We start from the raw sequence: 27,072 nt of genomic DNA, 5'->3' as shown, positions 1-27,072 counted from the left end.
AAGGGCAAGCTGCGACAGGCAGGCCTGCATGGACCCTTGTTAAGCCCGAAGTGTCCAGGGGAGAGGAAACGAACACCCACTCTAGGACCCAAAGCTGCCTACTGCCTGTCATCTCTGCCCACCCCTACGTTTATGGCACAAAAATGCTATGAAGTCAAATGATCCTGAGGTTTAACCACAGCTGCTCCCACCCTGCCCCTCCTCCTACCGACGGGAAGCTCCAAGCAGTCCAGGTACGTGGAACGGGGCAGTGCCTAGGGGAGGGGCTGATCTGATGACATAAAGCAGCCGGCATCCCAGAGGCTCCACAAACTGGACCGGCGTCGGCATGCTGGTGGCTGGTGACCTGGAGCAAAGGCTGTCAACTTGGGTAGAACAGAGAAGGCCTGGGGCCTCTGAACCCACGACTGGCTGCTTGGTGCCCCCCGGTGGACAGCTCGCCACACTGCCAGTAAGGGGCCAGCACGGCCTGGAAGGGGCACATTTGTGACCAGCGCTGAAGTGACAACAGGGCTCCCTTATGAGGAGTGGGTGGAGGAGGGTGGGGAAGGCACACGTTGTACGGCCCTCTTCAGGTGCTTTCCGTGTCTCCTCCTCTCAAAGCCCCAGGAATGTGACATGCGATGAATATGAAAAACTCCACGTTTTGAGTTGGGCCAGTGGGGTGCTGAAGCCTCCCTGAGGGTCACACATTTCCAGGAACAGAGCTGGGAGCTCCACTCACCTCCCAACCCCAGCAGGGCTCAAGCCTAGAAGCTAAAACGACCCGCGCTTCCCTGGGGCCCAGAGTGGGAGCCCGGGCCGGGGCAGGAAGGGCTCACGCAAGAAGCCGTTCCGTGTTCTTACGTTCATTCCGCTGAAAAAGGAGTGCAGAAGCCAAAACAGAGTAAACAATGATGTCGTTTATTTAAAATGTTTACTCCAAGAAATATATATATAAAAAAAGACAATTACAGCACTAAACCAGGCACCTTCGACCAAATCACAACCTCTCCTTGGACTCTCCCCTTCACGCTAAGCCGTCCAGTCTACCTTCCTGAGCTGGAAGACACGTCTGGAGCCCGAAGGATCAGCGCACCCCAGCCCCGCTGCTGTGTCCCTTCCTCTAGGAGCCCAGGACCGTCTCCCCCTACTCATTGTTCTAAAGGATCTTCCCCCTTAGGAAGTTCATTTTAAAATTCTAAGCCCAAAGGAGTGACCGTGGGAGAAAAGGGCAGTCTCCACGTGGAAGGGACATCCCTTTCCTGCTCCAGTCCCTGGCAGGGGGCCCGAGAGCGGGCTGGCGGTGGGTTTCAGATGAATCCACTTGAAGATTGAAGCCCCACTAGGCCAAGGGCAGCTCCTGCAAAGGCCAGGACCCAGGCTACTGCTCCCTTGACCCTCTAGTTGACTGCACAACCCAAGGGAGGCTGCACGGGTACAAGGAGCACGTGCGCCGAAGCCCATTCCAGGAAAGAGGTCTGTCAGGAAACCGAGGGGTTCTATGCAGGGAAGCTTGAGTCAGCAATGGTAGTTGGGGGGTGATTTGGACAAATCAGGTTAGTTTAGCAGAAGCTCTGAAGTTGCAGGAGCTTCTGCCCTGGACTATAAACACAGGACAGTTGAGACGAGCACAAAGTCAGACTAAATCTTAGAAAGAGACAAGCCGGCCTCCTCCCGCAAGGCCTTGGGACCGGCCAGGACAGATACCGTTACACGCCCTGCGAAGGCATAAGCCACCGTCCCGAGCGACAGGGCAGGGGGGACGAGTAGGGAAAGAAGCAACAACGACTAGATCATTTTTGGCATTTTAACATGGAGACAAAAGTGGTAACAATAGCAAAGCAAAAAAATAATAATAAAAAAGACCAATATTTAACTTTCCCATCACCCAAGTCTCACACTGAAGTTCTATCCCCGTTTCCCCCATAAGCACCACTGAACTAAAAAATCTATTTTAAAGCACCCAAACCAGTCCAGACCCTCTCGAAACCAAGAGCCCCAGCCAGAGCTGTCGCCTCTCTTGGGTCCAAGCGAGAGGAGGGTTCCGGGAAAGGCACCTCATAACTCACGCAGCGCGACGCCAGGGACGGGTTCGGGCACAGGGCACTTGGTGGGGAGCCACGGTGGCAGTCACAGCCTCTGTGCTGACACGCAGGGAAGGGGACTTCTTCCGTGATCCCAACTATTTGGTTACACAGCCAAGCAAACGTGACTAGAGAGCTGGGTTAGCGGAACAGGAACCCGGGCCTCAGAAACAGACCGGGCCCCTTCCAGCAGGATCCAGCGGGGGGAAGGGGTTCGGAATAAAGACAGAAGCACAAAGGTGATAAAGGCTGGTACACAAAGGACTGATCCTTCTTTGCAAGGACTCCGGAATGCACTTTTTACTGCTGGCTGGTCAATCTCTAATAGCGAGTGCTGGCGAGGCGGCCCCGGCTCAGAGGAGCCTTCGAGCCGGATCTGGAACCACATACACTGTCCCCACATCTGCCCACCCCCGCAAGTCCCCACTGGTTCCACAATCCCCTGATTTTCATTTGGACTTCTTTTACAGCTAAAGCAGATATAAATGGCTAAACACAGATCCCCCACCAGGGGGGAAAACGGCAGATTCTATTAATGTCGCGGCCAAAAGGCGGCGGGGGGCTTAGAAGCAGCCAAGGGGAGAAGCAGAACACACACGGCCTGAGCCGGGCTAGAAAGGAGAAGCAGGAGAGAAGTGACCCAGATGCTTCCGAGCACACGGGCACCATTTTGGATGGAGACTGACCACCAGGGACGGCCTTCGCCTAGACGCGGCCGGCTCCCGCAAGGGACATTGTTTTCTGAGCGTGTGGCGACTCCTCTCCCAGGTAGCACCCGCTGGGCTCACAACGCTAATCACAACCGGGAAGGGGTGTTTTTGACAAGTGTATGTAGGAGAGGGGGGTAAAAAAGGAAAACTTAAAAGAAAAACAAAAAACAAACCTACATTGCTCAAAGTTTCTGCCTCTTTTGTAGGAATGGTAAGTCAACTATGAGCAAATATTTTAATTAATCATTAAGAGGGGAAAAAAAAAAACACTTTGGAAAGCATACAGGAAAGGTAGTTGACGTTGAATCACTTATAAAAATGGAACCTCAGGGAGTCCTAACAAAAATGCACCTTCGGTCAACTTTTGCTTTTGAAAATTCCTCGTGTGACTTCCCGTCCCAGTGCACGTGGAAATGACAGCTGCCGCGAGAGGTGTGGAGCTGGAGAGGCTCCGGGAGCATCAGAGGGTCCGGGGGTTGTACTCTGGTAGTTTCTTGATCTTCTCCTTCTCCGTCTCACTTTCGTCTCTCGCTATCACCAAGGAGTGTGAGTAACCCATGGCAACCTGGGGGACAAACCAGCGCTGGGTGGGCAAGGGTGCTTCGGCTAGGCAGAGTTTGGGGCTGACAAGTCCAATGCAGACGACGGGACACAGGGAAGCTGGGCTCGCCAACGGGGGTCAGTACAGAGGTCAAAACAGAGGCATCCTGAAAAGCTCAGAAAAGCCCTCTGCTGAGGACCACCAGTGTCAACGTGACCTGCCACCAATGCCCTGCTAGCCTGCCTTCTGGGCGGCCCCAGGAGACAAAGTGGAAGGAGGCCCCCCCCCGCAAGCAGCGTTTGGACGCCGACTGCCTGCAGAGGCTGCGGGGACTCGGGACCATGCTCCCTGTTCCCTGCGCCTCTCTGGACCACAGCCCTGCCTTGTGCAAGGGCACAAGCCCCACGTGCGTATCGGTGACAAGGGCTGGCAGCCTGGTGAGAGACCTCGCCCCACCAGCTGCCCACAGCCTAATGGTGCATAGAGTCTTGGGTGAAGGTACCAAGCTGACGTGAGTGATGCACTCGGCCTGGAGCAAATCTGCTGTGGCTGGACTCTGGCCGGTGTCCCTCAGGCTGACAGCAGCCGCGGGGCCTAGCCGGCACACCTCTGTGCCTTCCCCATCACCCAGCAGAAAACTCTAGCACGGGGCACAGGAAAGCTACACAAGATGTCAGATGCGGCTCAAGCGGGCTGCAAAGAGCAGAAGCAGGAAGAGGCACGATGCAACTCTGCTCTTTTCTCTCTGCTCCCACCGCCCACCCCACCCCCCCCGCCCCAGGCCCAGGGCTCCTCACTCACCTGCTCCGTGAAGATGCCGTCGAGCGTCTTCACCTCCTGAGCTGCAGTGGAAGACTTGGGCTTGTGATCCCCATAGCCCTGGTGAGGCAAACAGAGGGATGCTCACAGAACCCGGGTCACTAACGCCAGTCAGAAAGAGGGAACCTCACCATGTGGCTGGACCTCCCACGGGCCCAGAAGCCTCTGTGGCCGAGCCCCGCCGTCTCATACCCAAAGCCAGGCCCGGGCAGCAACAAGAATCCACAGGTGCCAGCAGGTGACCGGTTCCTAACCCCAGGCCCGAGACGCTAAGACGTAAGCTATAGGGGTTTATGTGATGAGGGCACCTTTTAGGGAGAGTCACTGGTCAGATGACACCATGGCGAGGGCAGGAAGAAATGGCAACTGTGGCCCTTCAGGGCCACCAGGTCACAAGGAGTGCCGGCTGCCCCCGTCCCCACCTGTGTCCATGATCAGCAATGACTCCAGGACACCGGAGATGGAAGGGACGGTCGAGGACTGCTTGGGGTGGGGGTGGGGGTTCTGTCACGTGCTGTGGTGTGAAGATGGGCGATTTCAAGGTGGACAGGTCCCTCAGCTCAGCTCAAAGAGGGGCCCACATGGCAGATGAGCTTCAGCTGCCACCGGCCAAGTGCCACGCCAACTCCTCACCCGAGAGGCTGCCCCCCAAGTCCCCCTCGTTCCCCTCTAGTCTCCAAATCGATACTCAGGGTCTATTTCTGATGGGCCCTAGGAACATCTGTCCTTCTCTAAGAACAACCCATAAAAACTGGGCAAGGGGGCTTCCCTGATGGCGCAGTGGTTAAGAATCCGCCTGCCAAGGCAGGAGACACAGGTTCGAGCCCTGGTCCGGGAAGATCCCACATGCCGCAGAGCAACTAAGCCCGTGTGCCACAACTACTGAGCCTGCGCTCTACAGCCTGTGAGCCACAACTACTGAGCTCGCGCGCCACAACTACTGAAGACCTCACGCCTAGAGCCTGTGCTCTGCAACAAGAGAAGCCACCGCAATGAGAAGCCCCTGCACCACAACAAAGAGTAGCCCCTGCTCGCCGCAACAAGAGAAAGCCCGCGTGCAGCAACAAAGACCCAACGCAGCCAAAAATAAAATAAACAAATAAATTAAAAAAAAAAAACTGGGCCAGGTTCTCAGTCTCTTTCAAGCTTCTACATATGGGGCCACCTCTGAAGGGCCCCCCAGCGTGTGCGGCACGTGGGGCCCCCTCTGAAGCCACCAGGCTGAAAGCGGGCACACAGCTCCGAGGAAAAGGCATGTTCAGGCCACCAGCCCTGGAGATGGCGCAGGAGGTCAAGAAGCACCCGCTTCCTTCCATCACCCCATCAGCTCCTACCCATGAGAGCAGAGGGAAGGGAAAACAGGCCGAGTTCCCAGCAGGAAATAAAAGAGCCAGGCTGACGATCAAATTGCAGGTAGAACAGGTAGACCGTCAGGATGAGCTCCATAGCCCGGCTGTTCTTGATGAAGACGTTAAAAGTTAAGGACTCACCACGCCCCAGAAAGCTAAGAATCAGACGTTTGGTTGAGGAGGCCAAAGGTGTGGGGGAATCCGAGGGCCGTGGGTTCTAGTCACTCAAGTGACTGAGATTAAAAGCAGGAACACAGACAAACTTATTTAGGAAAAATAAGAGAAGTATGTCCCCCAAAGACCTAAGAGGCTGAAAACCAGAAAGATTCAATGCATGGTCACAACTGACCCCACCCGTTTAAAAGGACAAGCTGTTCCTGTCAATTGAAACTCTCCCGGGGAGAGGGAAGAGAAACCATCCTCTTTCCTACTGACATCATCCCACAATAACGGTTTACAAAACATGAGGGGAAATGGGATCTGAAACTTCCCCATTTCAACTTAACAATGTGGACAGAAAGAACTTTCACAATTATTTGATGAGCAAACTTATTAAACCTCAAGTGATCTAAACATTAGGGAATATCGCAGACCTTCATGCAACAAGGAAATACACACACACACACACACACACACGCACGCACACACACACTCTCCTCCTGTGAGTTTTCAGGGGTGGTTCAGGGAACCCAGAGAGGGCTCTGCCTCCGCCAGGCGGACCAGCTTACCAGCTCCCCAAAGGTCGGCGACGGGCCCCAGCTGATCGTGCTCTCGTCCGCAGCCACGATGATGCTGCTCTTCCTGCAAATGGGCAGAGGCTGTCACCGCCGGGGGCGGCAGCCCAGCGCTGCAACTCACCCACCCAGCAGCCCAGGGCACTTCCCGTGGGCTCCCTGCAGGGTGTGACCTACTAGCATTAAAATCAAGCTGGGCCCCCTAAAAACTCCATTCCAAACAACACAGCACAGGGCCAATGGGCTGCTTCTGAAGCCCAAATGCTGTTCCGCGCAGGTCCAAACTGCAGAAGCCCTTAGAGCCAGGAGCCTCGGGGCCCCAGATCTCCCCGCCCCACCCCACTCGGGCTCTAGGGCTCTTGGGGTGGGAGGGTCACTTTTAGATGAATAAACACACTGGGAAAAGGAGAAGAGAACAAATCAGGATGAAGTGAGAGTCTATTCCAACGGGGGCGGAACTTGCCAGACGACTTGGGCGGGGCTAGAGGTTTCAGATTAAAACCACACCGAACCCCCAACAACTACACTGTCATCTCCCCAAAACCCGGCAGGTGATGAACATTATCAAACTCATCAAGAAGTGCTACAGAGCTCAACAGGTGTCCTCAAAATAAACGGAAAATCACTGACTTGAGGATACTTTCTTGGTCCCACCGTGTCACAGTAACTAAAATTTCCTAACTAAATATGATTTGAACCTGCAATACGAACAGAGCACACCAAGCCTTCGAAGAAAGAAACCCTAAGAAGCAGCAAAGCGAGTCACCTGTTCTAAGACCTCCCAACCCCTCTTGCCCCAAGCACAGTCCCTCCCCTTCCTGACTCTAGAATTTGGTGCGCCCTATGCCCCATGGAAGAGTGGAGCCCTCAAGGGACAAGGCGCCTCCCGGCTGTGTCCAACCGGGAGACACAGCCACGTACCCACAAGCCAGGCTCCGGATTCTCCAGCCGCAGAGGTCCTGCACGGCCTTCGGGTACATGGTGGACTCCCGGGACGTGTTTGTGGCCCCCCAGAAAAACAGACCACCTGGGAAAGACAAACGCGTCTCCATTGTCATCATCATCTCAAGAGCTGGATCCTCATCTCAGCAACATCAGAGGAGAAAGGGAAGAGGACCGGGACCCGCCAGGCACGGCGCTTGGCACCGGTGACCACAAGCGGCTCTGTCCAAAGAATCCGGGAGGTCGATGAAGTCAAGGTCCCTGGTCTTGAACAGGGCAAAGGTCACGGGACTCCCCACCAGAGCACACAGCCAGGGAGGGAAACCCATGACTTGGCCCTGGATGCCTTCTTCCCGAGGCCCAGACGGGGAAGCACTGACCCACTTCGCTGACGGCAAAGGAGCAGGTGTAGCCAGCATAGATCTGGGACGCCCCGCGTCCAGGGAAGTCGAACAGCTTCACCAGGCGGGGAACCATCTCGTCCTTCTGCTCGGCGTGGCCCAGCCGGCCGTAGCCACCGAAGCCCCAGGAGAAGACGCGCTTCTGGGAGTCCAGGACCAGCTGCAGGAGAGAGAAAATGCAGCGCTGGGACAGGGGACAAGCGGGGTGGCTGCTGTTCTGAGAGCCTGTGGCCAGGGCTGAGGGCAAAGGGCAGAAACACCCAAGATGACCCACACCGGCCTCTGACAGGGGAGGCACCAACAGCGGGTCCACATGGCGAGGATATTTTCCCGGCCAGGGACACCATTTTCCATCCCTAACAAATTATTGTTATTAAAGCCACAAGTCTTCCCCTTTCCCTCATCAGAAACACAAGGGTGATGTCTCCAGAGCAGGCCACTGCACTCCACTTCCTATTTCAATCCTGACTAGACTGCAGACAGAGCCCAGAGGAAAAGCCCCGCCCACCCTGGATTCTCCTTCATGCGGGTTCACACAGGTGACCTCCACCTGGTCACAGGTGCAGTGTGCACAGTGACATGTCAACAATTTAAAGTCCATCTTCTTACACGCACCCTTATGTTCACTGCAGCACTATTTACAATAGGCAAGACATGGAAACAACCTAAATGTCCATGGAAAGACGAATGGATAAAGAAGATGTGGTACATATACACAATGGAATACTACTCAGCCATGAAAAAACCCCAAAATAATGCCATTTGCAGCAACATGGATGGACCCAGAGTGTATCATACTAAGTGAAGTAAGTCAGAAAGAGAAAGACAAATACCATATGAGATCACTTATAGGTGGAATCTAATATATAACACAAATGAACCTATCTATGAAACAGAAACAGACTCACAGACATAGAGAACTTATGGTTACCAAAGGGGAAGCAGGGAGGGGATAAATTAGGAGTTTGAGATTAGCAGATACATACTACTATATAGAAAATAGATAACCAACAAGGACCTAGCACATAGCACAGGGAACTATATTCAATATCCTGTAACAAATCATAACGGAAAAGAATATGAAAGAGAATATGTATAACTGAATCACTTTTGCTGTACACCAGAAACTAACACGACACTGTAAATCAACTATACTTCAATTAAAAAAATAAAAAATTTTAAAAATCCATCTTCTTTTCTTCACAGCATCCCTGATGTCTCATGTTTGAATCATGTGAATGTACAACTTATTAACATGATTTGACACCAGGGGCCTAAGTAAGATCTATTTCTCCTGACTACGCTGTACAAGGGAGAATCAGTTGTTGGACCTGAAGGGACTGAAAGCTCCCAGTCCTGAGGTCACTCAGCCAGTTGCCTGCACACAGGAGACCGACCTGCCTCTGAACTCTCAGCCCCGGCCCTGCTCCTTCAAGCGAGACGAGACCCAAGTCTGACTCTCAGGCATTTTCAGGCAAAATAACCACAGGAAGGCAACTAAGATAAAAAGACGAGCATATAGGGACTCCGCTGGCAGTCCAGTGGTTAAGACTTCCACTGCGGCGGGCACGGGTTCAACCCCTGGTCGGGGAACTAAGATCCCACATGCCGAGCGGCCAAGAAAAAAAAAAAAGATGCACATACAAAATTTTATTGCTGTTTATCTAGATTGACCTTTAAGGAAACACCCTTAATGACTGAGTCTGTTCAACACCCCGTCTGAGATATTGTCTATCGACCTGGAAGAACATTCATGATGTTCTATTAGACAAAAGCAGAAAAACTCTTACTGTATGATCCCAACCCAAAGCGTCTGCACGTCCAGCTACATCTGTGGATGCCACGGAGAAGCTGTCAGGGGAGAATGACGCCCCGGCACAACTGAGGGTGTGAAGCCCTTGAGGAGGGCGGGATGTCGAGGGGGCCAGGGTCAGTTCCTGGCTTTGCAAAGCCAAGGGTCTCCACTGACGTGACACCCTGGAAGCCAGAAGAAAGGCCAGAAACGCTCAAGCCTTACCGTGTGGTTAGCGCCGCAGGCCACATCCCGTACCACCACGTTCGGGACCGGCAGGATCTGGCCGTCTTTCGTCTTCTCGATGAAGATCGCCACTCGCCGGGGCACCAGCTCGCAGTCGTACTCTATCCGCTGCGCCCGGGCAATGAACTTGCCGTCCGAGTTGTGTCCTGCAGCGACCACAGGGCCGGCCGTCAGCAGCGGCCATAGCACAGGGCACCTGCCCAGCCAGGCTGGGCAGGTCCTCGTGGGGACTCCTGCCAACCAAGGTAGTGTCCTCCAACCTGAGGCGCGACCCAACTTGTGGGGCATAGAATCGGTGCTGTGGGTTGAAACCAGTTTTTTCCTTTTTTGAAAAATGAATAGAACAGAGTAAGAAACACCCAAGGACACCATCTGTAATGAGGACTTTTGTGAAAATTCTTTGCGAGTCTACGTTTGGGCTGGGCTGTGGACAAAAAAGTGGGAAGCTCCAGATCCAAAGGAATGGTCTTCTCTGTGCCCCACCCGGGGGCCTCAAGGAGCCCTGCATGGGCCGAGAACGGACAAAAAAGTTCAAGCCACTTTCCCAGGCTTGCTTTTTATTTTATTTTTTGCGGTACGCGGGCCTCTCACTGCTGTGGCCTCTCCTGTTGCGGAGCACAGGCTCCGGACGCGCAGGCTCAGCGGCCATGGCTCACGGGCCTAGTGCCGCTCCGCGGCATGTGGGATCTTCCCGGACCGGGGCACGAACCCGTGTCCCCTGCATCGGCAGGCGGACTCTCAACCACTGTGCCACCAGGGAAGCCCCCCAGGCTTGCTTTTTTATGAATTAACAGTAACCTAATACATCATCGTGGTCGTTGAAGCAGAGTTAAACGTACGTTCTCGCCTCTGCCTTGCCTGACACGTCGTGGGAGAGAGCACGGGGGTGAGTGCACGCTGGGGATGCACCTTCCGAGGTCAAGTTCTAGTTCTGAAAAGGGATCTCTCTGGGTTTGGACAATCACACTGAAAACCGGTTTTAAAATAAACTGGGAAGATTAACTGACTCTGTAGACATAAATCAAGCCAACTTCTCAAAATACCTTTAAACAAGTGTAAACCAAGCAAATGAGATTCAGTATAAAGTGCTGCAATGGGGACTGGTTCATGGCAACTGCTCACTAAATGTTAGCTGTCATCATCATTGCCAGGGGCATTTCATTTCCCTGAAGGAAAACCTACCTGCTGCGACAGGCTGCCTGTCTGCAGATCTGGGGCAGCCACAGACAGCAGGGGGGCTGCGCACGTTTCCGGAAGTAGACCAGAAACTTGCACGGAGACGGTCTCTCCAACAGTCTCTGGCAACTCCCTGGCAACCAAAGCTGAATGTGCATGGGGCTGTTCTCTCTTATTCACTTCTGACTTAGGTATATTTAGTTTCACAAAGTCACTGTTCCCTAAAGTCTAAAGGCCAGCGAGATGCTCCTCGTTCTATTTATACTATCTTCCATCTGCCTGCTTTTAATGACGTGGAGACCCAGGCAACCCAGATCCAGGGGCTGCAGAGGAGCCGGAGCAGCGTGAAACTCAGGAGCCAGCAGAGGGCGCCCACTCCTCACCTCCCACTTGGAAGGAGCTGGAAGGTGGGAAGACGCCAGAAAGGGAAAAAAAAAAACACTCGGTGTCAGATGGGAAAAGAAAATGGAGACCTTGTAAAGTCAGGATGGAGAGTCATTTTCCACTCGCTGAGAACTGATGAGAACTACCTGCTGAGTTTTACTTTTCTACTCAATGAATAATAAGTAAATTTCATCCCTTCTGTTTAGGGATGAAAATCCGGAAGACAATCCCGCTTTTTCATGATATTGGGCTCTTCATGTGTATACCTGAAATAATGGCTCAGGCCGAGGTTTTCAAAACAACCTTATTCTTGTATAATTTCCTCACTTTCAATGAAGGCAAATCTTTAAATATGAAAATGAATGAAGGTGGTTTGATTTAAAAAAAAAGCTTTGATATCCTTTTATACAAAAATGAATTCCCAAATCAGAAAAAAAATCCTTTGTCAGACTCAAGCCCTGACTTTCATTAAGGCAAGTCACTGTCAGACTCCACAATCCCATGAACTACAACATGCTGGTCCACTAAACAGGACGTCCACTTAATGGATCAAGGCTATTATCTGCGATCAATTACCCACATTTCTACCATGTGTGTGCAAGCCCCACACTGACTTCTGGTTCTAAACATAGTTAGATTACAGAGCTTTTAAAAAATGTACTTTGCATACCCAGCTGACCATATTCAGGGCACCCAAAGGAATAGAGGTTTCCTTTGCAGTCCATTATCATACTGAATTCAGCCCCACAGGCCATTTTGGTAATTGGCTGCCCGTTGTACATTATCTGAAAAGAAAAGACAGCAGACTTTTAGACTTTTTTTTTTTAAAGATTGATAAAGTCTCTACCTCCCCACAGGTCGGTGTGAAACAATTACTAGGCTACAAAGGACTTCTAATGGACCCAACAACGCTGACAACAAGGCTTAGGATGCATGTAAAGAAACACCTCCCAGTATAGAGTCAGTTCAGACAAGCAAATCATGTCCCCGGGTCTTTGTAACCCTCAAAATGCACAACGCTGTGCCTCCCACGTCCTGGTGCCCAGTGAAGGCCGAATTCAACTGACTGGCGTGGGCACGAAGGTGTCAGAAAACAAAACTAATCACGTGTAGTTCCCAAATCCCACTCTAGTCACTAGTTTTGATGTCACGCAACTTTAAAAAGAAAAGCTTTTATAAGCGTTATTGCCAACCAGTAAAATGAACTGTTTTACACTCTCTTTTACTACTGTTAAGAGCCGCTTGCTAATTAGCCTTAATTGAAGGTGTGAAGAAGAAATATAATGGTTCGAAATTAGGAACTTGGAAGACAGCAAAGGCCTTGAGTAATTTGGCATGGGATTTGGAAACAAATCTGAGAAAGTGCTTAGAAGACTCGCTATTGCAAACTAATCGGTCTGGGAAAGCCAGACTGGAGGAACTGGAGGGCATGAAATACCAACATCCCGGGAAATCGCGGGGAAAGGCGATGAGACTGGGGAGGGGATGTTGAGTCCCGGGCTCTGTCCCGGCCCCGGCTCACTCTGGGAACCGTCACATTCCACTGCAGAGCAAATAGCTAACAAAACAGCAACACCTCGAAAATCCTCCAAACTATAGGTACGTTTGGTCAAGGTCAAGGTCTCTTTTTAAGACCAAGAAACCCAAGTCCCTTCCCTCGTCAGACACTCACTGTAGCATCCTGCTGCCTTATGTCAGTAGTTCACTTTTTAGGTATAAATCCCACTCCTCCAAATGACTCCAAAGCTTCTCAGGAATAAGAGACGACCGACCTCCTATTTGTGTTCTAAGTACCTGGCCGGTGACTTGTTACAAAGTCAAAACTCAGAGTATTCTCAGATAAAGACCAATCACATCCATGTAACAATTCTCACTTTGGAATAGAACAGGCTGCAAACAGGCCTCTGGAACAAATTATTTCAGTCGGAAGGAAAAACTGTTTCTAGAGATGTTCTTCACCTGTGAACATCTACCAAACCTGACTCACTCAGAGCATCGAGATCCTCCTTTTACAAGGGACCCAGTAACTCAAACAATGGAGAGGAATGTCTGATCTCACCCCAGAAAATCCAACCCCAAAGCAACGAGAAACAAAGGCCCTGAAGGCAGAGGAGGGCGGGCACCTGTGCGGGACTGGGCACGGCGTCCGTCTGGTTGCCGAGGCCCAGCTGCCCCATCTTGTTCTCCCCAAACGCAAACACGGAACCCGTTTCTGGAACGAAAGAACAACATTCATCACCAAAGGGAAAGTAATGCTGAGTATTCAGAACTAGGCTTGGAATCAAAGGCTCTAAGATAATAAAAACAGCTCCTTTGCCAGGAAGAATGCAAGAGAGACAATTCTCCAAAACGGGGTGGGGCGGATACCTCAGAGCAGACCCACTCCCCAGCAGAGACCCTCCCGCTGCCCCAGCCACTGATGCCCGTGGGCGAGGCTCCCGATGCCTCAAGCAGCTGCCCAGCAGGCTCCCTGGGCATCTTTTTGATCGTGACCATGGGTCACGGGGGCAGCCCCACCCCCAACCCCAGGTGGACCATTTGGCCTCTGACCCCATTTTGAGGGAAGCGGCCCTTCCTTACCCGTCAAGGCCAAGGTGTGGTTCCGCCCACACGCCGCAGACACGATCACCTCGTGGCTGAGCCCCTCGATGAGTCTGGGGGCTTCAACTCTCTTGGTGTCGCCATGGCCCAGCTGGCCCTTCTCATTTCGCCCTGCGGGTCAGGAGCAGGATAGATAAAGCGGGGAGGAGGAGAGAGGGCGGCTGGAGCAGCTGCCGGGCGAGGCTGGGTCTCCCAGAAGGCGCCCTCCAAACCCACAAGCCCGGCTCCGCAGGCAATGCCAGCCTTTCAAGGTTGCCGGTGGGGTCGGGTGACTAGATGAGATACGCAGGGCTGTCCCCAGAGTCGCCTCGGCGTGCAGCTACCAGCCACCACCTCACCTGCTCTGACCCTCTTTTCTGGGGCAGTGGCTGGGACAGATCGGAGCACTTTCACCAGCTCTCTGCCCCCGAGGGAAATGCAAGAAAACCAGGTTCAACCTGAATGGTACACACGAGCGGACGAGCTCAGGGAAGCTCACAGCTCTCACTTCTCACCACACCTGCCAGACGCCAATTCCTTCATTCGCTTCACTCCGAGGTATTTTAAGACGGTAACACCTGCCTCACAGGAGTCTGATTCCCTCAGCGCCCCAGGCGTCTACCGTGGACCTTGTATTTCTCTCCTCTCTAAGCCCACCTCCCACGGACCAGCCTTTGCAGGACGCTTAGCCACGTGAACCCCAGCGACGGCCAAAGGCCAGGCCTGCTCTGAACACAGGCCCTCCCTGGCCACGGGCTGACCTCCACCTCCGGGGCTGTGCTGGCGTGGAATCGGGGGGGTGCCGGAGGCCGAGACCTGCCAGGCCCTCTGCACCACAGTCCTGCCCCGACACAGCCCTGCAGCTCAAAGCAGGTGTGGAGAGCTGGGGGGCCGGAAGGCTGGCCCCCCTAAACCGTACTTAGTTTTCAACACAGGCTACAAGGGTTCCAAACTCAGCACCTCGGTGGGCCTCTCCCAGGTACCTCTAAGAGAAGAACCACACTTGTTACCAAACATTCCGGGAGATTTTATGGGGCCAGAAAGCCAGGCAATTCGGAAAGCGGGGGAGGTTTCCACATCCTTCCCCAACAATGAACTTTGACCTTGCAGTCATAAAAGAGGGGGAGCAGAGCCACAAAGATGAGCCTCAACTGTCCTGGACAGGGCTCGAGAAGGGGTGACCAGCCACCGTTACTACAGGAAAACCGTCCTCAGGCTTTGATTATGGCGCTCCAGCAGGACAGGCGGACACCAGCTTCTAATGGAAACTGCCCAAGTTCACTGTGAAAGGCACGAACGAGCACCGGACGCGGTTTTTCGGCTCGAGAGGCCCAGGTGGTCAAACGGGTGCAGACCCCGTGAATTCTGGGCCGCAGCACTGAGGCTCTCGGGCGCTGGACTGGGCCCTGAGCCTTCCAGGGACTCACTGTGGACTCATGACACTCCCACTGGCTCATCCCCCCTACGGCAGCGAGTCTGCTCATGGGACACATCTTTGTTCTGGGGCAGGTCAGACGCACAGCTTTTAGAATCATTCCCTGCCCAGGGGGTCGGCAGAGGGGACGTTTTTAGAAGCAACACGAAAGTGACATTCAGTAGAGATCAGAAAGAGGACACCTGAAGTTGGGAACCCCGACGTAGGAGGCTGCGTTCAGGGTTGGCGCAATGGGCAGAAGGGGGTTTTGGGGGAGGGACACAACCCTGCGCCAACTGGCAGCAAACGAAAATCGTGGCGATGTCAGCGTGTCACCAAGAAACTATGAAGTTTAAATTTGGGCCAGACACACTTGTTAGCTTTTTTTCAACAGAATTACAAAATTAGCAGAGTGCAGGGAAGACAACAGATGTTAATGTATTTGGACTTTGGTACAGCCACTCATGAAATTGCAAAAAAAAAAAAAAGGTTCAAACATCCCAAAATAAAAATGCAGTCTTATGGACCCAAAGCTAGCCAAAGGGCCAGAAACAAAGGGTGAGGACAAACGCCAACACCGCCTGCGGGAAGAAGAGCCCAGGAGGCAGCAGAGGGCGTGGGGGAAACTGAGCCCCAGCCGGGACCTGTGTGAAGGCTCTGGACGAGGAAACAGGGCAGGCGGCGTGGAAGCACTCTGCAGGGGACCCTGAAAGGGAAGGGCGGCTAGAAGACAAGGACAGCGCCCCCCAGCACCCAGGCGAGGGAGTCCAGCGGCAGGGCAAGCAGATCACCTTGGAAAGAGCAAACTCAACTCTCTGGGGCGATGGAACAGGAAACAGAGGAACAGAGACTCGGGCTGGTGTCACCACGTGGCAGATGTCAAAGCTGGTGGCATTTAAAGTGGCAAGAACAGAGGTCTACGTCACACCGTGCTGTGTGCTGGGTGGACAGCACACCTAAAATAGGAATTCAATACTAGGCACACCTCGATATCAGATCCAGAGTCAGTCAGAACGTTCGGGAAAAGGCTGCCTAAAGAGGATTCAGAGAAATCGGGGGTTACGTACAGACCAAAACCTGGCAGAAGAGGGGAGGAAGTGATGTTTTCACGGGGCACAGACTAGCCGGGCATCAGGAAGAGAGGAAACGCACAGCAAGCAGCACAGCTCCGGAGGGCGGACGAGGGTCTCCCCTCCAGGGGATGGGGGACGGGAGCCCACCCGCGGGCCACGCCACGGGTCTCGCCGCGTCCCCGTGGTACTTACCCCAGCTCCACAGCTTCCCTTCCGTGGTAATGAGGAGGCTGTGGGCGGCGCATGACCCCGACACCACCGTCCGTACCCGGACCCCCGAAAGGCACCCGTACCTGTGGGGCCCCCATAAGTTCTGACCGAGGTTGCGGTAGGCGGCTGCGAAGGCAAAGGGAACACACGTCAAACGGCCGCAGAGCCCCGGTGGGTGCTGAGAGCTGCCCCAGTGTCACCAGCCAGAGGGCCGCCCCCCACTCCCCACGTAAAGCCCACCCTCGGGGGTTCCCGGGGCAGCGCACCAGCGGTGTGGACCCGTCAGTGGCCATCTGCACTGACACCGCTCCGCCTCCGTCTCTGGCCCGAACCCACCTGCCCAAGAGCCAGTGGCCGAAAAGCAGGTGCCACCGCCTCCACCCTGCAGCCCCGCCGGGCTGGGGGCCGACCCCGAAGAGCAGGTAGAAGACCCCCAGTCTCCCTCACCCTCCCGACAGCTCCCTCCCAGCCCTCTACCTGGGGGTGGGGAGGGGCTGGGGGCCTGCAGCCACGAGGCTCCCTTGGGGGCCAAGCCCGAGCCTGCACCCCATCTTTCTCAGGAGTCCCATCATGCTGGCCGAGTCATGACCCCTAGCTCCGCCCGTGTATTTGCTCCCCCGCAAGGCCCTTTCCTGCCCCCTGCCTCTGTTCTTCATCCCTCAGGTCAAACACCCGCTGCTCTGGGAAGCCTTCCTTGCCCGCATCCCCCTTTCAACTCGTTGCTTTCTGGACCCCAGCGCCCTGTGAATCCTGTCACAGCACTTATCCTACTGAGTTCCCGTGCCTCCCACCCCGAGGGCCAGGGCCTCCCCGTGCCTGGGGCAGGGCACTGGGAAGCGTTCACGGGCATGGGGGGCGGGGAGAGACAGCCGCCTCCATCACACCCCCCACTTCACCTTGTTAGTGGACAGGGCGTGGCCGATCTGGGGCTTAATTTCCTCAACTTGGGGCTCTCAAGGACAGAAAAACGAGCCCATTTTTAGGTCCGTGGTGACTATTATGAAATGCTAGCTGCTGCCGAAATCAACTGTGTCAGACTGACATGGATGCAGGAACGGATTGAGAGGTCAATTTCTCCATCAAGTACCTGGCTCTACGAGAGAAAGTCTGTAGAACTGTTCCCGTCCGTCCCCACCCTGCCCGCACCCCACCAGCAGAGGGTGCCGGGTGCGGCCTCTCATTTAACTACCTGGGGCGGGTCAGGCAAGAGAGGGAAGTTCCCTACCATGATTCAGGGCACCCCTGAGCTTCTCCACCCGAAGACGCTCCTCTACCACTGAAAGGTGAAAGAAGACCCAGCAATTTCCTGGGAAAGAGCAAACCAGAAACGACAGCCTTCACACCTATGCTAACGTCTGCTCATCATGGTGGCATGACTGCCGTGTGCCATGCCTGTGGACAACACGCAGTGCCAGGAGACGCCACGGACACCAAGGCTGACGCAGAGTGGCTAAGCGGACCCCCTCACAGCTGAGTAGATGGTCTGATCTGCCAAAGCATCTTCCCTGCATGAGCTCCACGAATGTCAGTGCCCAAGATGTCATCAGCTCATGAGAGGCAGGGATTCTCGGGGCCTCCCAAGGAACCTTCTTCAGAGGGATCCTAGTCATACGAAATGCAGAGCAGCAGTCCCGGGCCGCTCGGCCTGGCTGGAGGTCGTTAATGCCCAGGGCCTGGTCCTGGTCAGAGGTGGAGCACAAAATCACTGTGTTATCTTGAAAACGAAGGAGGCTGCTGACTTTATGAGATCCAGTGACGCGTACCCAAGAGCCGATGGGCTCTCGGAAGGAAGGCAGCTTCGAGAATGGGACGGACTGGGAAAAGTGAGGGCGGGAGGGGAAATCCTTCTTCCCTTCATGTTTGGCACCCGTGGGAAAACAAATTCTCCCTCCCTTCCCATTACGTCTACTGGCTAGTTCACAGAGAGCCGAAAGACACTGCAAGACTTTAAAATTTTTGTTTAATTACATAAAACTTCATTCAGAGGGAGAAACATCTGGGAAGCAAAAGTGGGCCTCGGAGAAGACAAAAAGGCACTCTTAAAATGAGCCCAAGTGGGGCAAAATTCCTTCAACTAGAGGCGGCCCCGCTCTGCCATGGGTTCCCCTCTGGAATCTACTTCCCGCTTGGGGCCTGCGTGTCTCTAATTGCAAGTGGGCCACTCATTTAAAGAACAGCTTGGAGAAACAATGCGACACCTGCGCCAGGGCTGGCAGGGAGACTGATGTTATCACGTCCCAGGAGAGGTTCCAGGTGACACCAGCCATCAGGCAGCTCAGGCTGAGAGCTTGGTCCTGAAGGCTGGGCACTTTTCCCAACAGGAAGAAAATGGCTCAAACCCATTTCTAACTCATCTGGACCCTGAGTGCCGCTGAAACCCCGCCCGCTGTTTTCATGGATTAAGGTCATCTCCACTGCCCATCCTGAGGCCCCAGGGAGTGTCAGTGTGCAAATATTTGTTCACCAGGCAATGCTGGAAAGTACTTTGGGAATCTTTCCAAATGAAATCAAGAAGCCATAAAATATGGCAAAGTACCAGCCTTACTTCTCTTGGATGGGCCAGTATTCTCCTAAGACACCAATTTTCTAAAAACATCTGGGGGCTAAGATACTTCTTAGGACTCCCCTGCTTCCTCCACTCCAGACTGCTACTTGCTCTGTCAAACCAGTTCCCGCAACAACCTGGCAGTTTGCAAGGAAACGTGGACTCTTTTGAAATGTCTAGCAAGTTCGCCATCTGACACGTGACAAATATCGAGGACATTCTGACATTCCACAGCACCAGCCTCTTCATTTTAATGAAAATAAGTGACGTGAGAAGATGGGAAAAAAAGTGTCGAGGTTTATTTGAGGCTACTACTTATATTTTTCTGTTTAATCTCAATGGAATTTTCAAAAGCAGAGTTGTACCCAAGTGAGAGACTTGCCCAAGACCCGGGTTCAAATCCAGCCCCATCACTAGAGTGGCTGTGTGGCCCTGGGCAAGTCGCTTGGCCTCTCTGAGCACTTCTGTAAAGAGAATACCTACCTGCGGACAGTCACCAGAATCACACTGGACACCTAGCACACAGGAAGCACTCAATCAATAGCAGCGTCTTCTATTCTTTAGAAATTGTTTCTCATACCTTGTTGCTTAGGCACTTCTTTTCGACCAATCAAGTCCCAGTTGGTTGCCCCAAAAATCAAAAGCTGCCCTTTGCACTTAGACCCTTCAAGTTTCTACAGAGACAAAGAGAGAGGGAGAAAGAATTAGCTTGTAACGCTGCTTCTAGCTTCCCACATCTGTCCAACGACAGCAGGAAACAAAATAATTCATTGTTAACGCTGTCCCTCAGCGGTTCACACAGCGGAGAGAGGGACACCTCGTCAGCCCCTTCCATACGTGGAATCCCGAACCTGCCCCGGCAGCTCATCGGTTAAGCCCAGGGTCTTTTTTATCCTTTGATTTCTCTTTAAAACATCTTTAGCAAAAGCCTACAAAAGAAGCCAAATGCAATTCCTCCCCTCCGCTCTGCAGACTGCCTTGTACAGGTATTTGCAATAGGCCTGCTGTGTCACACAGGGAGTGAGTGTTAAAACCGCTGTCCTCAGGGCCAAGGCTGCATCTTCCCGCTGCAAGCACAGCATACCACACATGGCCCTGAAGGCTTTGGGGGCCCGGGACATCTCTGCACAGCGATCCCTTCGGTTGATTTTCCTATCCTCCCTGTGCACTGCCCTCGCTGCCAGCAGCCTTCCGCGGGGGAAAACAGCAGAGCCCCGTGTTCATTCCTCCACTGGAGGGAGGAAGACCCACGTGGGGCTGGCGGATCAGATGGGGCAGCCTCCGATGGGCTCGTCCTCACTGCTGGCCGAGAGCCAGGGGACCGATGGCCAGTGGCCCCGCCAGCATACCTCAGTCCCCATCCTCCATCACTAGGGCCACACGCTCTCACTGTCACAGGGGGAGCATGTGCCACTTAAAAAGGCCACTGTCTGAGTCCGGGTGGCACTCGTTCTGTGCTCAGCCCTTCCCTTCGATTCTGAGATGCCCAGTACACTCTTTAAAGTCGACTGTTAGTCAAAGATCCACTTCTGAAGGCTCCACTTAGTTCCACACAGGCAAGGGAAGCAGTAACTTCCCGTTCTGCTTTCATCCTTTACACCATCAGCATCCCAGGACGTTAAAAGCAAAGGAGGAGTTTTCCTTCGGTTTACAGAAGCATTCTTGGAAGGCTTTGAGGAAAAAAAGGCCACACAGCTGCAAATCCAGTCATTCTAAGCCCTACACAGTGACTGCCCGGGCGGTACGTGCTGGCAGCCCAGTACATGCATGTGTAAGAGGAACACATCCTTATGGGGGGCATTCCGTTTCTTAGCGAACTCTGGGCAACCCAAACCCGATGTCACGGGCACAACCCGCCCACCACCCGCCGGTCTGGTCATGCTCGCCCGCTCAGCCACGAGTTCAGGGCTGGAGGCAGACAGTCCATCTACAGGGCGCAGCCATGGTCAGCAATGCAAAGGGCCGACAAAGCAGCCAGGACTGGAGGATGACTTCGCCACACTTCAATTATTCAGAGAATGACCTTAATCGGGGTAGTCCAACCCCACAGCACCCAGACTCCAATTACTTGAATGGAAGCCGAGTTTCCCCTGGTTATCTCCCCTTCTTTGTTTAACTGGCGGGCCTGGCTGGAACATTCTACAGGTCTACTGCAGGAGACAAATAACATCAGGGGATTGTCAAGTTCCCAGTGGAAGGAGCAGCCCTGGGTCTCTGCCCACAATACTGACTTGCTCTCCACTATTCCTCGGGTCTGCGTGGAGGGGCAGCAGAGACTCAGAATGGACCAAAGCACCGTGGGATGAGCTACCAGGCCAGACGGTGGGGAGAGGATTCCGGAAGAGCCGTGACCTCAGGCCAGGCTGCCCCCACCGGCCCCTAGGTGGGCAGATACGGCTAAACCACTCCACACCAAGGGGCGCTCAGCACAGCAACAGGTCAGCAGTGCTGCTGGCTGCTGCGGGACCTGCAGCTCTGCCAGAACTAGCTGCCATCACCCTGGGCACGAGCAGGGTCTCCTCTGTGACCTGGAGATGCCAGCACCTGCTCAAGTGGACAAGGGCTTATATGTACTGGCCCATCGAGCCAGCTGAGCATTTATACAAAACCCCAAGCCTTCTGACACAAGGTGTTTGTGGGAAACGTTGATCAACACTGGTCAACTGTTTCCTCCAGTGACAGTGGTCCAAGGAGGGTGGTAAGTCGTACCTTAACTGTGTTTTTGTCATGGGCCTCATTTCCTCACACGTTAGATGTTATCATCTATATAATTCTTTGCTGTAGGCTGCTTATAATTCAATTCTTCCCTCCACCTTATATGAAATAAAAAATTCAAGTAAGGACCAGAACTCCTAACACCCACTTAAAAATCACAGCCATGGGCTTTCCCTGGTGGTGCAGTGGTTAAGAATCCACCTGCCAGTGCAGGGGATACGGGTTCGAGCCCTGGTCCGGGAAGATCCCACGTGCCGTGGAGCAACTAAGCCCGTGCACCACAACTACTGAGTCTGTGTTCTAGAGCCCGCGTGCCACAACTACTGAGCCCACGAGCCACAACTACTGAGCCCGCGAGCCACAACTACTGAGCCCGCGAGCCACAACTACTGAAGCCCACACGCCTAGAGCCCGTGCTCTGCAACAAGAGAAGCTGCCGCAATGAGAAGCCCGCGCACCACAACGAAGAGTAGCCCCAGCTCGACACAACCAGAGAAAGCCCACATGCAGCAACGAAGACCCAACGCGGCCAAAAATGAATAAATAAATAAAATTTAAAAAAAAAAAATCACAGCCCATGTCCCTCTTTGTCACAGAGCTGAACCCGCCCACAGGTGGGAAAGACCCCGGATGCTGGGGGCTCCATCCAGAAGAACCCCAGGGACAGCTGCCAGGGCTGCAAGCACCAGAGGTTACAGGACCCTCCCAGGTGTAACCTGGGCTTCACCGATGGGTCAAGAGATTGTTTTCTGGATGAAATCAGCAGATATACTGCCCATGTCTAAATATCATGTGGCAGAAAAGCTGGGAGAACAGTCTCCCAACAGGATGGGTGAATTTCGCTGGCCGGGACACACGCTCCGAGCTTCTTCAATCAACAAAATGGGGTTTCTGGTCCAAAGCGATTTTTGAATTACTGCCCAAGTGCCAGGAGCATATTTACGAGGCTGAGAGTCAATCTTTAACATGCATCCATTTAGAAGGCTGTCGCTCTCGGCGGAGGGAAGACCACTCAAGAGAAAGGGCCGCAACGACTATTCCCTAGTGGGCTATCAATATCGACTAAGACAGGCTTCAAGCTCAGTTTTCAATTGTATTTATTTGGTCCTTTCAGACGGAACAGAGTTGTCTCAGGGCCCACAAAACCTGAGCAACCCAAAACTAGAAGAACTACAAAGACCTGGACAGCTTGTGACACTCACCTGTCTTCTAGGAGTCAGCCAAGGCTGCTCGCTTTACCGACAGGGTTATGAAGTTCACAGGGAATTCGGGCTGCATCAAACCTAGAGGGTCGTAAAATGCTCATCTGATACAACTACATGGAAACCTGAGGTCCTCGGAGAGAGCATTTTCCGAGACTGAAATCCTAAGAATGTTTTATAAAAATACACAGGTTTTCCTCAAGGCAACTCTGTCCCTCAACCATACAAGTACTTGGGGTTCATCTTTCACAAGCCCAACATCTGCCGCTTTGAGGTAACTGAAGGCAACACGGCTTCAGACAGCTCCTGGCAGCTGCTCTCATACAAACCTCCTTCCAACAGCCCTGAACGGCAGCGAGGCTTGCGAAACTCTCAGTAAAAAGTCTCTTTCTGAAAAGAGCTGGGGACGGCCGCTGGCCTGTAGCAGCAGACAGGATTCTCAGGACTGCTTCCCAGGCACTTCCCCTGGAGTCTAGGAACCCGGCACCAGGGATTCACCCAGGACTCGGGGCAATGCCCTCCTAGGGCAAGGCATTGGGAACGCAATGGGACAGCCTGGGCCTGGCCTTGACCCTGGACCAACGGATGCTAAAAGTGAAAGTGACTTAAAACTTGAGGTGTGCACTTTCCATGAAGCACAGAAGAGCATCATTCGTTGGACCCTCAGTCTCCTGATGGTGTGCTGGCCAGTCCACTGCACATGCTCTCTCTCCGTGACTACCTCCTTGGGTGAATCTCAGCATCACGGTAAGAATCTTTTACTTCCTGATAACAAAACTCATTACTCTAAAAGGTTGACTGGAAACACTCGAGAGACAATGCAGCAGAGGCAGAGCCCAGCTGACCTTTCTTTTCAGTTCCCTCTTAACACCAGGATTGGAGGGAAAATGTCTGGAGTCCCGCACAGAAGATCACATTTGTTAAAGGAAAACAGTCCCTGCGCTCCCTTTTCTCAATACTGTGGCCATGGCCATGACCCTGGCCCTGGCCTGGTCCCCAACCCCAGGTGACACGTTTCAGTGATACAGGCTCTCCTTAACATCACCCTCCTCCACCATCTAACACGTTGACCCTTTCCACTGAGATGGCAGTTACAAAGCCATCTCCACATGAACAATTTGCAGAGGCGTTAAGGATGACATCAGAAAAAAACCCTGAGCCCAATGGAAATCTAGCTCCATGTCATCTTGGGCTAGTCCCTTAGACTCTGTGCCCCAGTTTTCTCCCCTATAAAGTGGACCTAGAAGTGCAATTATTTTTAACCATTTAAATACTGTCTGAACTCCCCCGGGGGAAATCACGCTGGTATGGACTGAGAAAAGGATCCCTCCAGATCGTGAGACTCTAGACCCTAAGCGCAAGTTCTTACTCTTTTGGAGTTATCTGAGCATCTGGTGAAAGCTTTGACCCTAAACACATGTCCCACACTAAACCCGTGGGGTTTGAGCATCACTGAACCCACGTAACATCTCTTGCTCCGCAGGGTTTTGCAGGCATATGAATTGGTCACGATCTTAATTAAGATTTGAAGGCCGAACTCTAATGAACAAATTGAAGCCCACTCAGACCACGGGGGTGTGGGGGGGGAGGCTGCACCGAGCCCACACCAAGCGCCCGTTCCCTCAGACCACAAGTGACGAACAAAGCCCAAACACCTCTGGAGGTGTGGGGGCCCTTCCCGACCTCCAGGGGGAGGGCTCTCTGGAGCATGCGCCCTCGCACCCTGCCCCGGCGCCCGCCACCCCCGCCTCCCCGGCGGCGCGAGACGGCGCAGGACCGCACGGGGCATGCGCGGCTGCCGCCAAGCCCCGCCCCCCCGGAGCGCCGGAGCCGAGGCGGCGGGAACCTCAAAGCCCCGGCGTGAACCGCCGCTCCCGCAGCGCGCTGGCGGCCCCCTCCCCCGCGGTGCCGGGGCCGACCGGCGGCCAGAGGGGGCCAGGGGCGACCGAGGACACGCTGCGCCGCGCCCCGGGCCCGGTGCGCGCCTCCCCTCCTCCGGCCGGAGACAACTTGGAAAAGTCTCCCTTCCCGGGGCGGGAGGGGGAGGGGAGGCGGAGGGAGTCGGCTCGAGCGGCGCCGGGGGCGGGGCCATGACCCCCTCGCGCGGGCGGGCGCGGGCTCCGGGTGCCCCTCCCCCGGCGGGGGGCCCGGGGCGCGCGCCCCAACGGCCAACGGCCGCGCGGGTGGGCGGCGGCGGCGGGGTCGGATAGGCCCCGGCCCGCGCCTGCCCCGCGCCCTTTTGTTATGCGGTGGCGGCGGCGATGATTCAGCCCAAGGCCTGCGCCGGCCCCGCCGCCCCCGGTGAGGACGCGCGCGGTGACGTGCCGCGGCCCTTGCCCCCCGGCCCCCTGCCCCGGCCCCGCACTCACGACGCGCTCCTTGGTGTGCTCAGGCTCGGTGATGACCACGGCCGCGCCGCCCGCCTTGGCTGCCGCCGGCCGCGCCGCGCGCTTGCCCCCTCCGGGGGCCCCGTCGAGCTCCAGGCCGTCCTCGTCGCCGCTGCTGCCGCCGCCGCTGCTGCTGCTGCAGCGCTCGGGCCGCTCGCGCTTCCTGCCGGCCGGGCCACCGCGCTTCCTGGGCCCGGCACGGGCCGTGCCGTTGCCCGAGCTCGGCTCCTCCCAGGCCGCCGCCGCCTTCTTCCTGGGCATGGTCGCGCTGGAGGAGACACGGGGCAGCGGCGCACAATGGACGGGTTATAAACTGCGCGGGGGGAGGGGAGCCAGCCGAGCCACCGGCCTCCACTTCCTCCCCTGCCCTCCCCAAAGTGGCGGCCGCGGGGTGGGCGGAGAGGGGGCGAGCCGGGAGGAAATCGCGCCTCTCCTGGGCCCCGGCGCGCCTCCTCCGGGGAATCCCGCACGGGAGCCCAGGTCCCCGACTGCAATCCGCTCAGGGAAAGAAAAAAATGGAGACCCCCCCCGGGCCCATCCTCAAGTTAGGTTTGCCTACATCGCATCATAATTGCAGCCAGGTCCCCAAAAAGTAAAGGGAAAGAAAAAGGAAGTCTCTGATCCCCGAGGTTCTAATTAGAGAAGGCTTTGGGACACTTCAAAGACCCCCTTTTGGCACCTTGGTGAAGGAGCTACCCCCTCCGCGGCGGCCCCACCTGCTGCTTTTGTCTCCGCACCCCCCTCCCCAAGCCCACTCAAATGCAGTTCTCTCCACCCCCCGCCTGAGTCCCCAATTCCGCTCCAGCTTGGGGGTTCCGACCTCGGGCTCTAGCCGAATCCCTTAGGGTTGGCTGCCCCCCACAGAAGGGTGGGAGGGTGGTGGCGCAAATAGAGCCGGCCCCCGGCCCCAAACACCTGCTCGCACAGACACGAAAAATAAAAACTTTAATGGTGACCGACACTCTTCCCGGCCCCTCCCCGAGCGTGCGGCTCAGCCGATCCTTCCGATCCCGGCTGCAAAGTGCCCGGCTCCGCCGCTACTTTCCCCCAGCGTCCCTGCCCCTTCGCCCTGTCTTTTTTTTTTTTTTCTTAAAATTGATTTTGAACAATGGGATCTCTGTCTGTCTCCGATTAAACCACGTGGATCCGCCTTCCTTCCCCTTTTTATTCATTCAATTCCCCCAACCTCCCCCAGGTTTTTTTTCCTTTTTTTTTTTTACCTTTTCTCCTCTTTAAAAAAAAACTTTCCCAGACCCCGCAAACTGATCATTGTCGATTTCATTTTCAGCCCCTACCTGCGTGGAGTGATGAGAAACCGGAGAAAAAAGGAAGAGGAGAGACTAAAAGAACCGAAGGGCTTTTTTTTCCCCAGCCCAGACGAGGTCTCCAGCCCACTCACCAGATACACTTAAAATGTAAATACAAGCTTCCAGAACAAATGCTACAACACAAAACAGAAACACATGTGCTGCCGGGCGGCAAGCGAACGCGCGGCGGGGCAGGCGGCGCGGGTCCCGGGGCGCCCGCGCCCCCTGCCGGCCGGCGGACCCGGCGGCGGCCCGGCCCCCGCCCTCGCCCGCGGGGCAGCCCGGCCCACCGAAGCCTGAGCTGGGCGCCACGCCGCCAGTCTTCACTCCCCGGTCCTGCGCGTTTCGCAGGCGGCGCAGCACGTCCAGCGCGTCAGAGATTACTTTGGGGGTTAGGAGAGTGTTAGATTGTTTTTCCTGGGCATGTCTAGACAGGTCACCTGAGGACACTCGCTGGAAAATAGTTACTTCGCTCACGA

General features: G+C 54.6%; 1 protein-coding gene across 4 annotated transcripts; it reads right to left on the bottom strand.

The window, feature by feature from the left end:
* Positions 1 to 882: 882 nt before the first annotated feature.
* Positions 883 to 26,744, bottom strand: RCC2 (regulator of chromosome condensation 2). 4 transcript variants are annotated; one of them, XM_022551846.3, is made up of 13 exons: positions 26,507 to 26,735; positions 25,269 to 25,554; positions 19,563 to 19,656; positions 16,420 to 16,563; positions 13,741 to 13,872; positions 13,284 to 13,372; positions 11,831 to 11,945; positions 9,580 to 9,746; positions 7,542 to 7,722; positions 7,141 to 7,246; positions 6,214 to 6,286; positions 4,119 to 4,196; positions 883 to 3,341 (listed from the first exon to the last, which is right to left on the bottom strand). In XM_022551846.3, exons 1-13 carry the CDS (start codon positions 26,566 to 26,568, stop codon positions 3,237 to 3,239), a joined length of 1,632 nt encoding a protein of 543 aa, XP_022407554.1. In that variant the 5' UTR covers positions 26,569 to 26,735; the 3' UTR covers positions 883 to 3,236. The 4 variants fall into 4 exon arrangements, with proteins under 4 accessions (XP_022407554.1, XP_022407555.1, XP_030619761.1 ...); XM_022551847.3 differs by having other exon boundaries at positions 26,582 to 26,735; XM_030763901.2 differs by having other exon boundaries at positions 26,686 to 26,708.
* Positions 26,745 to 27,072: the final 328 nt, after the last annotated feature.

The sequence above is a fragment of the Delphinapterus leucas genome, chromosome 1 (genome assembly GCF_059928025.1).
Source record: "Delphinapterus leucas isolate spDelLeu-1000000601 "Yukka" chromosome 1, BTC_Dleu_Yukka2, whole genome shotgun sequence".
NCBI classification, from domain to species: Eukaryota; Metazoa; Chordata; class Mammalia; order Artiodactyla; family Monodontidae; genus Delphinapterus; species Delphinapterus leucas.
The sequence above is the reverse complement of the archived record's forward strand: the minus strand, read 5'-3'. Positions and strand labels throughout refer to the sequence as shown.

What these genes read in the sequence shown, in the direction of transcription:
- RCC2 (XM_022551846.3), bottom strand. Translation starts at nt 26,568, where the DNA reads ATGAAATCGACAATGATCAGTTTGCGGGGTCTGGGAAAGTTTTTTTTT. An exon ending in TTTTTTAAAGAGGAGAAAAG is followed by an intron (nt 25,555 to 26,506) that starts GTAAAAAAAAAA and finishes TGTCTCCTCCAG; the next exon opens with CGCGACCATGCCCAGGAAGA. An exon ending in CCGTGCCCAGTCCCGCACAG is followed by an intron (nt 11,946 to 13,283) that starts GTGCCCGCCCTC and finishes TTTTCTTTTCAG; the next exon opens with ATAATGTACAACGGGCAGCC.